Genomic DNA, 12621 nt, shown 5'->3' with positions numbered 1-12621 from the left:
CATTCATGGTGTCATTGCTCATAGAATATACTGAGAACTGAATTAAGGTTCAAAGAGATCAAGCTTCATTTTTACCTGCATGAGCTCCTGTTTCTCCTTCTCCCCAGAGCTGATGGCATCTTTAATGGTCTTCACCTCCTTCAGGATGGCCTGGGCTTCATGCAGTTTGTAGCCATGTGAGGCACTGGACACTTTGTGATCAATTCTGATAAAAGACAAAGTATTATTTGCAATAATTGTGAATCAACCCAATTGTTCTTTTGAACAAGTTTCTTTTGTTTATTCGGTTGAATCATTCACATCACACTCAGAATTTAACTCTTTAACTCTTAAAACTTAACTCTGAGAGTCACTTTATTTGGAACATGACTCATTTTTTGTATTGTAAAATATGATGATGATGATTACTACTACTAAATAAAAGCATAAAACAAAATATTTTTATATTGTAAAATAAAGAATTAAGCACTTAAAATACTGCACTACTATTTTTATTTCATTGAATGTACTGTCTCACTGAATCACCAACAATTCCAAACCTTTTCGAAAACCTGTTTGACCGATTAGATCATTTAAAAATCTGAGATCACTAGCTCTAAACAGCTGAAAAAAAAAACACATATGACTTCATTGGCGAAATATTATCAGAAAAAGTGATTCTCAAGTCAGTATACATCATAATCTTCAATGACATACAAAGATTTACCAATAATATTTTACTTGGGCATAGCGATTCTTTACAAGGGAACTCGTGCCCCAGTGAAAAGGATATACAACATCCCTGGGTTTGATTCCAGTTTTATTTTGATTATTTGTCCAACCTAGAATCAGTTAATTGAAACAAACCATAGGAATGAATCAATCCTCAAATCAAAACTCCTAACATACTTCCTGCTGAAACTGGCTGTCAATCACATGCATGACTACCAAAGTATCTCTGTTTGAGAACTGCCCTAAAATGCTTCCCCATATTTGAAGCCAACTGATACTCTGAGCACTTAGTTATGGCTACTACCAAACCACCATAGCAGTAATATGAACCATCAAGATCAGTAAAATAATACAAGGATTCACTCTGTGCAAAAGTTTGTCGCTGAAATGTTTGCTAACCCGCAGGCAGGACGCCTGTCACCCAGTCACCTGAGCGAGGCATGAGGTCCCACAGAATGCATTAACAGAGAAACTTTCTTATACATCATAACCTTGTTATACATCTCTGTTCAATGCATTGTTTGAGATTTCCTGGAATGACAAGCTCCACTAGAGGCAAGAATACGGGAGGGCAGGAGGAGGGGGGGGGCTCTGTTAAGCAGATGTGGGCATGTAAAGCGAGTCATCGGTGTGCAGACCTGAGCTACAGGTTAGTCCACATTCCTCTGGGCAAGAGAACGAAAGAGAGGCAGTCAACAGGAATCAGCCCAGCATCTCAACGCCCTTTCACATACAAAAAGAGCCCAATCCAAAGCTTTAAGTCAACGGCTTCCTAAAACAGCCCTGCGGGAAAAAATATCTTGAGTAATTACAGGTGGAAAAACAAGGACTGAACATTTTTAAGCTCCTGATATGAAGCAGGGGTGATCAGAAGGGTCGACTAGTGATTCAGTAATGGACTGGTCTATTATTGAGGTTTGACATGTTTAGGTAATTTTTTTCTGGATTCTTAATTCACGGAGCTTGTCAAAGGTGTGGTCACAATTACCATTGTTTAGCAAATTTCTGGGGCTGAAATCCAGCCATTTCAATGGGAATCCATGCAATCAGGAATTTTGTACGAGGTAAATCATTTCCGAATGAAGATTCAGAGATTCAGTTTCAAGTTGGTCATACGGAAAATTGACCAGCAGAAAGCAGCTTGGTTTGAAAGTGATCTCTATGCAAACTCTGCTTTGTACATAGCTACACTGTTAACTTGTTACAACAATGAGCTGTGAAATTTTCACTGAATGTTTGCTAATGTGCACTTATGAGTAACAGTCATTATGGTAAAACTGTCACAAAAGTCAAAATATGAGATTAGAACCAAAATAGTTTTACAAAACAGACAGCCTTTGCCATAAACAACCAAAGATATAGTAAGCATACATTTTATTATTTGCATTATAGTATTGTTTTTCCATGCCGTCAACAGAATTGTTTTCCAGTTAATTGTGGTCATTTGAATGACCACGATATAAACTCTTAAAGGTATCTGTGATATGATCATATGATAAGTTGCAAAGTCTAAAGTCTCAAACCAAAGAGATATTCTTCATAAAAGTTAAGACCCATTCACGCCCCCTAAAATGGCTCATTCAAACACGCCCCCACATGTCTACATCACGATGTGGATATATTTGCGTAATGCCTCCCAAATGTTCGCAAAGAAAGAAGGTGTGGTTTCAGTAACCGCAGTTAGTGTTGATGCAGCCATGTCAGGGAGACGCTGTGTATTTCTATGCGAAAGACAAAGCACTGTATTTGGGCTTCTGAAAGTAGATGCAATTAGGAATCATTGGTTAAGATTTTTTTACAACACAACAGCACAATCCACATGTTTAAATTTGTGCAACACATTTTATGGACGACAGTTTTGTGAACCTAGTAGAGTACAAGGCTGACTATGCACGAAGGCTATTTCTAAAAAAAAGGGTCAATTCCGACTTTGCTTGACAATCTGGCGCTTCTGAATCAGAGACTGTAAGTATGTTTTGTTATTAGAGTTTTGCACGTAACGCGTCGTGTGTGTGTGTGTGTGTGTGTGTGTGAGGGGAACAGGGTCACATCACAGCGGAGTGTACAGCCTGTCAGAAATAGTCTTAACTGCGGCTTGTGTACTGCAAATACATAAGAGCATCATCACATGACTCTGTTCCCCCTTTCGGTCTTGAACTGATAAAACTAACTTGAAAGGTGAAGCTTGCGATTATGGTAAAGGACGTTATATTTCCGACTCGTGCTTGTGGTGTTCGGCCAATTATAATGCACTGGGTCAGTTGGCCAATCAGAGCAGACTGCACTTGTTGGAAGGAGGGGCTTTGACACGTTTGAGAGAGGCGGGGCTTAGAGGAACTACAATAATGTACAGTATTTGAAAAAATGTGTTTTTGAACATTAAAGCATGTTCTGTTACACCAAATACAAAAAATAATGATTTTTAAAATAGCATCATATGACCCCTTTAAAACCTAAAGATTGTAAACAAGACGTAAAATCAAGGCAAGAAACGTCGATTACATGCAAAAACAAACATACAAAGCCACCAGTCTGATTCATAAACTAATGCTGTCAAACGATTGATTGCATCCAAAATAAAAGTTTTTGATTACATGATTTATGTATGTGCACTGTGTTTATTTATTATGTATATATAAATACACACAGATACTGTATATATTTTGAAAATATTTACATGTATATAATTTATATATTTATATTAATCTATTTTTATTATATATAAATATATATATAATGTAAAAATAACATTTTCTTAAATATATACATGCATGTGTTTGTATTTATATATATATATATATATATATACACATACATAATAAATACACACAATACACAATCATATATTATGTAAACAAAACTTTTATTTGGGATGCGATTAATCGTTTGACAGCACTATCATAAACAGATGACTCATATGAATGGGTTCTTTTTAGCCAATCAAAAACATGCAATGAGATCAATGACCCCTAAGTACTAGTAGAAAATGGAGACTTTCGAAAACGGCGTACACCCCATTTTAGTTTGAAAACTCCGGGGTTGCGTTTCAATGTATATGGACCAAAACGGAGACTTTTGAAAATGATGGCATGGCTTGCCCACACAATCGCTCTGTGTATCTTAAACAATCATGTAAACAATAAAGTCATGCTCATTGTTGCACCTGCATGAATGGACATGTGACATGTTTTCGGTTGTGTAGTGTGGACGGAGACCGTTTCTGAATGCAGTGAAAACGCCAGTGTAGATGAGAATGCCATTTTAAAGCGAAAACGCACTAGTGTAAACAGGGCCTCAGAAACAAATTTAAGAATCACCAATTTATAATCCCTGGACTAGTCTAGCCATTAAGACAATCCATCAACCATGACATAAAATAATATTAAATATGAATAGCTTCACACTGAGGTGCATAATGTTCTGAAAAAGAGCAAAAATATCAACTTTTACAACCACAGACAAACCAAATGTGAAATTGCTCCATCACAATAAAGTGACAATGGGCTCATAAAATGCCAAGAGATAAGATGATATGTTTTTGTCTTGCACAAAGACAAGGAGGTTTTAGATTGGAATAAGTTTAAACAAGGAAGCGATCAGTTGTCTGGAACGTGATCATGCAATGAGGTCAGGTTACACTTACTCTTTCAATGTCTCAAAGCCTTGCTCCTTATAAAGGAGTTCTTGCCTCATACAGGCCAAATCTCTCTTCAGCTTATTTACCTGAACAAAAGACAGCAAGAGAGAGAAAGTGAGCAGGTGAATGAATGAGACACTTGCATAATTACAAGACATCTTACATTTGGCTTTAAGCGTAATCTCGCTTTTTATCATCACATCTGAAATCCGTGAAGTATGGAGTGCCATAAAGATAACACTCAATTTGTGTCTTACATAAACAAGACAGCATTCACAGCAAATAATCAAAGGCTCCATGTTAGGTGGAAGAGATTCTTACCCGACTTTTTGCTGTAACAATCTCCGCTTTGAGGATTTCAGGGTCATATTTACTGCTTGATGAGGATCTGGAATTTACTGTAGGAAAGATAAGAGTTCAAAGGCTTTATCTTATCTGTAAAACCACTCGGCACAGCTCTGGAATTCCATAGTGATTTATTCTAATAATAATCCGACAGACTGTGTCATAAATCTACATCCATCAAAATAGTGTTTTATTTCAAATAAAAAAATGGTTTGCAAAAGATGTTTGCAGAGTGAGGTCATTGCAGGTTGGGCTGCACAAATATTTTAAAGTGAATTCAAGATTGCAAAACCCCATCAATTAAGCATGCAGCTCTCACCATCTCCGCAGATGATTTGGTGGTTTTAATTATGAGTATTCTTTGATTCTTGAGACATGGGGCAAAGTTAGGAGTAGCCTGGTACCTGCGTGATTTGTCATAGACAACAGAGAGAAGTAGCTCTGGCTACAATGTTCTTCCAGCAAGAAGCATGCAGTTCTGTTTATTAACCGCTAGAGCGGCAAAAGTTATAGACTGCAGCTTTAATATGAAATGATACAGGCTACAATGCATGCCAATGTATGTGTGTGTGCAATTGAAGAGCATGCGCTACGAGCACAGTATAAAGGCTAACAGGACTGGAAAATTCATTTTTACTGACATATGACCTGACAACATCTCATCTGACAGCAGTTCACTGTTGTTCTACCGAAGCTCCCTCATCACCTGTACTGTTTCCGCTCTTGTTTGACTAACGCCCGGCGCTGAGGCAAAGTGAAGTGCGTGTCTGAAAAGGCTCTCGATTGATGTGGTCATAAAGACATTCTGCATCTAAATAAACTCAGTTCTTGTCAAGAAAAAAAGAAACAGAAGAAGCAGTTGTCAGTGGGGTGGCCAACCCTAGCTCCGCCCCTGCATTAACTATTTTTAACACCGATAAACTGGGAAAATTAAACATATGCGTTAACGCGCTAATTTTGACAGCACTATTTATAATATTTATAATTTTTTTCACATTGTTGACCTATAGTGTGTGACAAATTTTATGACAATGTAAAAGAAGAAGAATTCTAAACATGTTGAACAGATTAATCCAAACTAATTCCTTAATACACAAACATGTTTATAGCCTGTTTTATCCCATGTCTCAAGAATCAGTGTCAAGTAGCTCATAAATAAGAAAGATCTTTAAGTGACAGACACAGGTATAGAGTCTTACAGCTAGTCTGTGAGGTTGACTTGTCCCGCCAAGCATCATTTAGCTGCCGATATTCCTGCTGGGCCAGGTGAAGTCGCTGTTCTTTGACCTGGTAGATCTCCTTTTGGGCGCTCAATGCTTCCTGAACCACATTCAGATAATCCCGCAACATGAACTCCTGCTCCCGCTGCCACTGGGCCCGCGGATCCTCCAACTGGGTGCTCTCTGTGGAAAGGAGCGATAAAAATCTCTTGAAATTAATGGAATACATACACTACCAGTCAAAAGTTTGGAATCATTATGATTTTTTTTTATGTTTTACATTTTTTAATGTAATTTGAATTATAAATACACTAATGTTCAAAAGTTTGTGATGTTTTTAAAAGAAGTCACTCATGCTCACCAAGTTGGCATTTATTTGATTAAAAATATGACAACAGAAATGCAATGAAAGCAATGTTTTCTGTTTTGTTTTATTTATTATTCTTTTATTTTATTTTTTGTGTAAATTATTCCTGTGATGGAAAAGCTGAAATTTCTGCATCATTGCTCCAGCTTACAGTGTCACATGATCCTTCAGAAATCATTCTAATATACTGATTTGGTGCTCAAGAAACATTTGTTATTATTATTGCTGAAAACAGTTTCCAAGATTTCAAAGATTTGCTGTTCTTTTAACTTCCTTTTTCTCAAAGAATCATGAAAATGTTTACAGATTCCAAAAAATATTAAGCAGCAAAAAAAAAAAAAAAAAAAAAGTGTTCATCAGATGCATTATTGTTAATTAAACCATTAACAATCATTTTCAATAAATGAAGTAAAGCTAAAATAAACAACAACAACAAAAACTTAAATTAGAAATGCTCTCTTGGCAACTAACTGAAATAAAATAAACTTAAAAGAAAAACTAAACATAACAAAATCGGAAAATTATTAAAAACTTCAACAAAAAATAAAACTGAAAAGCTAATCCACATTTTAATACATTCTATAATTCTATAATTGTGTATAATACTATAATTAGATAGGTGTGTCCAAATTTTTATTTAGAATAGTAAAAAAAACTAACAAAAAAACTGCCATTTGCAACAAATTATTTACAAAGATATTTATTCTAGTCGTGTTTCATGAATGAGGGCCACTGAATGAACTCTGTTTTGTCTCTCAAAGCCTTGTTTTTATTTGTGTCAAATTAAATATGACACTTCATCTTTTTAAACCCACAGAATCACATATCAGACACTCTATACTCCTGTTCATGAGTGAGGTGGGCTGAATCTTGCTCAACTTACTGCTATTGTGGTCGACATAATAGGCTCCAACGTGGGGGTCGTAGGCCTCCTCCCATCCCACAGGCAGCTCATCTCCAATACAGTCGGCAAAAGTCAGAGGCTTAGTCTGCCTGGAAAATCAAATAGGGAATCCAGCTGTCAGTCAATGGACAATCACAAGGAAGACAGTGTGCTGTTGGACCTCCACACTTCATGCATATTTTCTGTGGGATGTCAGTCCAGCATATCACTGAATGTTCGAGCGTGGCACAAGCATGTGTCTGTGGGGGGGGGAGGGGCATCAGAGGAATGTCGAGCTATTCACCTCCAGTGTGCTGGCCGAGTACAATAGCCGGAAACCCAAGCCGGGCATTCCACAGGTCCTGCTGACCCATCGCCTGGAGGTTTCTGAGGCAACACACTGTGGCTCTCCAAGCCCAGCGCTTTGGATCACCATAGAGCAATGAGGACACTCACTTGGCCAAAAACAGCGACGCTAAAACTTTTATTAGCAGGCGTTCACTAATGCTAGCAAAGTAGTCTGGCTGAACTTCAGTGGAGAGTTCTGTTGGCACTCGATAGCTAGACTAATCAATTAAAAAGAAAGAACTTGTGGAGATTTTAGAGTAAATTTAAAGAACCTAAGGTTGGAGGTTTATCACTAACCTGATATAAGGATGCTAATCAGGATGCTAACCAACGGCATCGGGTAACAATATTTTGAACAAAAAAAAACCTTTAAGCTTTGAGTTGAAAAAAATTAAAAATCATTTTTTATATATAAAATAAATATTTATTATGTTTGTCCTAAACTACCTACGATACTCCTGACTCAGGCAACTACTGATAGGATAATTTCACAATTAGGTCAGCTGATCAAGGAAAACTATTACTTCAAATGAAATTTCAAAATTTCTTAAGACTAATACATAAAAAAAATTACATTGTTCAAATATGTTGCATATTTAGTACAAAATAATTATTGCACTGTACAATCCCTGGAAATGGTGGAAATTGTGCTGTTTAAAATTATGCATTTTTCAGGTTTCTTTGATGAACAAAAAGTTTAATCGGACAGCAGTTATTTTTAGACTGTGTCATAACATTATAAATGTATTTACTATCACTTTTAAACAATTTAATGCACCAAACGTTGTATGATACAGTAATGAGAACAACTTCGTGCAATATTTCTTTTTTGACAACCTAGAGATTACAGCCGGACAAATTCACCTTGAACCAACCAAGTGTGGTTTAATGGTTTGTCAGAGATGTTGCTTTTGTACCATTTGCACAATATTATTTTACAAATTTATTTTTATTTTTTTCTTAACCTGTTATGAGTTTTTCAACCACCACAAAAGATTTATGTGTAGGTTTAGGCTTTGTTTTTGTGCAGCGCAGGAATGTCATATTTCCCAATTTCAAATACTTCCACTTTCAGACTTTAAGAGGAGTATTTTCTGATGCGGTTACGTCCAGCAACAGGGTTACGCAATGAATTCAGCTCTGTGCTTCTCAGATTATCAGGAGTATTCCACAATAAATCTGATTTGTGCAGCATATTTACAGGATTAAACCATTTTCCACAAAAAATAAGTCACATTAAACCACACGTAATGTTTAAAATTTATAACATAAGAAATAAAATATCAAACCAAGTGTCAAGCAAATGATTATTTTCTCAGAACAAACTTTACTATTCTGAGGCATTTTTGCAATGATTTTTATCAGGCTGGTTAAAGTAGAAAAGATACTTTTATCTTAATTTAGTATATTATATATATGGAATGCCCTGGAATTCTATATTCAGTTCCAAGGCAAGCAGTTTCATTCAAATCATCTTACAGTTGTCTGCAGTAAGTGAGCGCATGCTGCTGCCTTCCCCTGTCGATTCAAGACTTTCAAAGAGGGTGAAACTGAACTAGCTCCTTTTTCATGTTATGAATAATGAAACTGGGCTGAGAGACCCCCACTGGCCTGTTCTAAATTTAACTTGGAGAAAAGAAACTTGTGCGACACAACAAAGAAAGAACATGGCTACAGTGAGAAACACTCATCTTTCTATCAAGCCATAATTCTCCAGACTCATTGTCATCTCATCTGAATGAGTTTAAGCCTGTGTATCTGAGACCTTAAAATGGACAAGAGCCAAGGGAACTCAAAAGCTCAAAATCCCAATCCCAAAGCATGCTGTTCAGATTTGCGCATTAGAATGATTAGGAAGGAACGGAATGAATATGGTGCAATGGCCTGCTTTTTTTAAATTATGTAAAACAAGAATTGCAGAAAGGTCTCCTGTTCTTTTCTTGAAGCCCTAGCAAACCCTATGAAGTCAAAGACTCAGGACCCATGGTCTAATGCAAAATGACAAAGCGCACAGTCGAGTGCAAACACAGGACATAGCTAATTGATGAGTCAGACACTTTCATTCAGTGCAGTCCATAAATTCCTGAGTCATTTATGAGGCTCCAACAAGCAGCACACCGCGCTCAAGGTCCAACAATAAAAGCCTGCTGCTACACCCCGACGACGGCCAGTCTCATCAGAGAGAGAGAGAGAGATAACATTCCATTTACCTGAGCGCATGCTTTCAGCATGTCACACTGAGGCAAAACAAAACAGTTCCACCCAGTGTGGTACATGAGTTAGACATCAAGTTCGCAACTTTACAAAAACAACAGAACAAATTATGTGGCATCTGATGATTGTGATGTTCTAATTCTATCATAAGCAGTGGATCCAGAAGTCTAAGACCACTACTGATACTGCTTTTATTTAGCATTTTTTTCTAATTTGATCAAGAATTTAAGTGAAATGTCAAAAATGTACATTAAATGTCTTCGTGTTTGGTTCATTAGTGACCAAGAAACACAGAATCTTAAATATTTCTTATTCACTGTACAATATATATATAATATATATATATATATATATATATTATATATATATATATATATATATATATATATATATATATATATATATATACACACACACACATCACAATTTAGATTAGATTTTAATCCTGTGATTAAACAATTTCTATGTCGTGAGTGTGCAGTCCACAGTACCACAGCTAATGTCTCCATTCTCAATATGCTAAATAGGGCAGACAACGCCTCAGCAACTCCAGGCATTTGCCACAGGTAGGTTGTCAAATGGGAGCTCATTACCAAGTAGAGCCACTAACATTAGAACACCCTGTCAACTAACTGTTGCTCAGCAGAAAGAACCAGCCATCTGAGAGATGCATGCTGGGGGATGGAGGGAGGTGGGTCCGCTGACAGTTTTGGGTCAGGATTTGAAATATTATTTTTAACCAGCGCCTTTGATGCACCACACTGTGCAAGAAGACCAGCCGACCAGGCATGAGTATGGAAACATTACTTATGCCTCAGCTTTTGTTTCCATTCAGTTGCTCAGCTCAGTAAAAACACATTTACACTGGGGTTAAATGGAAAGAGTATGGTGCTGACAAGTCAGCTTCAATTCATCCAAAAATTCTGCCACCACATTTTCTTTTCTTTGGCCTTTTCTTTATACCATTTAATTAAAGACATCAACATTAAAGATCATTTATTCCCCATGCCCAATGTCATTCCAAACCTGTAGGACTGTTTTTTTCTTTTTTCTGTGAAACACAAATGAAGATATCCAAAACAACACTGGTCCCCACTGACTTTCAACACATGGACACAAACACCAAAACATTTTTTTTAAATCTCTTCATTGGTGTCCCACAAAATAAAGTCATTCAGGTTTCATACAACATGTTGGTGAGCAAATAAATACAATTTTTAGGTGGCGTATCCATTTAATTTTGACCAAAAACACAGCTCTTGTAACAAATGAACAAGTTTGGAAGTTTGGAACTATTTGACCATTCTTGTTAAAGTTTGCACAGCTCGGGTGCACTTTGAACCCGTCGTGCACCTCGACTCGCTGCGAAACGGATTTGAGGGAATCAGCTGAGGGCTTCGCTCATGCTAAGGAATGTGTCCCAGGTACTTGTTTACAACTTTCTGCCATCTTGGTTTCCTGGCTACAGGCAAACCTGTTGCACCACACAAAGGGGAAAAATATGCAGTCTGATTGCTATCACCTTTGCATTTCTGTGCACTTTGTAAATTACTACATCGGTAAAAACCAAAAGGAGGAAAGGAAAAACACCCGATGCACAATCGCTGAACATACCAGAGCTTGAAAACATTCTAATATAATCTTAGGCATTCCTGCACAGATTTTGTGTTAAAGTCCAAGAGGACTTAAGTGGTAAAGCTGGCACTGATCATGGGTTCCTGGATGAACAAAGCGACATTTCAACATGGAAAAAAAACAACAACACTGAAATGGACCCTAAAATGCAACCATTTTTTATGAGTGTATGTGAATTGATAAGCAAACTGAAATACAAAACAAAGAGGATTTGTTTTCGAATTACCACAGACTCACTGAATCACAACTGCACATATGAGTAATGGACTCAGCATGCATCTGTATACCGAGTAAGCAAGTATGCATTCCCAGAACGTGCAGTACTCATCACGTACCTATCCCTTGGGTCAATCCAACTGGTGGTTTGGTTAATATGGTCTATATAATAGACCTTCCCGTCAAAATCTCGGGCCTCTTCCCAACCCTCTGGCAATGGTAACTCCTTCCTTGGCATGACCAACTAGTCTCCATGTAATTCTCCAGCATTATCCACAAGTATTTGAGCGCGTCTAGAGGGTTTTTTCGCTCAGTGTCTGCTCACCATGTTTTAGCGACAACTGTGCTAGCCTGTTAGCCCAAAAGCTCGTTATATAGGCAACGCAAACAGTTACTCCACACACGCGTATTCCGTATCTTCTCGTTTTGTCGATACATTCATATCACTTCCACAGCATTTCGGCCATTTCTTTTAAAAGTAGCGCGTTTCTTTCTCATTTGTTTCCAAATGTTGTCTTTTCCTTTAAGTGTCTGTGTGCGCTTCTCCCTCGTAGTCAAGCTCGGTCGCTATGCTGCGGTTGGAATGGCTTACGTCATACAGGTGATGGCCGTAGTCCTTCTAGTAGCAGTGCACGCGCAGACTAATCATTAGAAGCCAAGGCAGGTTTTATCATTTCGTATGTTATAAATGATGGAACATTTTCTTCCTACGTTTCTATTACGCGTGGGGGCTTTTGGGGGCATTTATTACACGTCCTGGAATAAGGATACACTTTTAAATGGATTTTTAATATTCAATGTGTGCTGATATTGATGTGTAATAGTAATGACATTTACAAGGTTTTGGAGGGGTTGAATAAGCCCTGGAATAGTTGACATTGGAAGTAAACTTGCAGTTAATAAATCTGAATATGTTAAATATTTGAATACGAATTTGTGTGTGTGTGTGTGTGTGTGTGTGTGTGTGTGTGTGTGTGTGTGTAGTAGTCAGCATTTGAAATTGATCAAAATTCATTTCTGTTCTTTCATAAGCCTAATTATTTGT

At 37.2% G+C, this 12621-nt stretch overlaps 1 protein-coding gene across 2 annotated transcripts in view; it reads right to left on the bottom strand.

Annotated features, from left to right (window-relative positions):
- wwc1 (WW and C2 domain containing 1) overlaps positions 1-12171 on the bottom strand; it is a 29972-nt gene extending 17801 nt beyond the window's left edge. Inside the window, exons 1-6 of one of the 2 annotated variants that reach the window (XM_079405352.1) lie at positions 11696-12171; positions 7164-7273; positions 5893-6096; positions 4670-4746; positions 4355-4434; positions 76-205 (exon numbers count right to left, since the gene is read on the bottom strand). In XM_079405352.1, the coding sequence (XP_079261478.1) occupies positions 76-205; positions 4355-4434; positions 4670-4746; positions 5893-6096; positions 7164-7273; positions 11696-11814 (720 nt within the window). In that variant the 5' untranslated portion in view covers positions 11815-12171. The remainder of the gene's footprint in view (positions 1-75; positions 206-4354; positions 4435-4669; positions 4747-5892; positions 6097-7163; positions 7274-11695) is intronic. The other variant, XM_079405353.1, reaches the window with a different exon arrangement.
- Between the last annotated feature and the right edge of the window lie 450 nt (positions 12172-12621).

Source organism: Barbus barbus, assembly GCF_936440315.1.
Source record: "Barbus barbus genome assembly, chromosome: 43".
NCBI classification, from domain to species: domain Eukaryota; kingdom Metazoa; phylum Chordata; class Actinopteri; order Cypriniformes; family Cyprinidae; genus Barbus; species Barbus barbus.
Note: the sequence above shows the minus strand (reverse complement) of the source record. Positions and strands in the feature narration are given on the sequence as shown.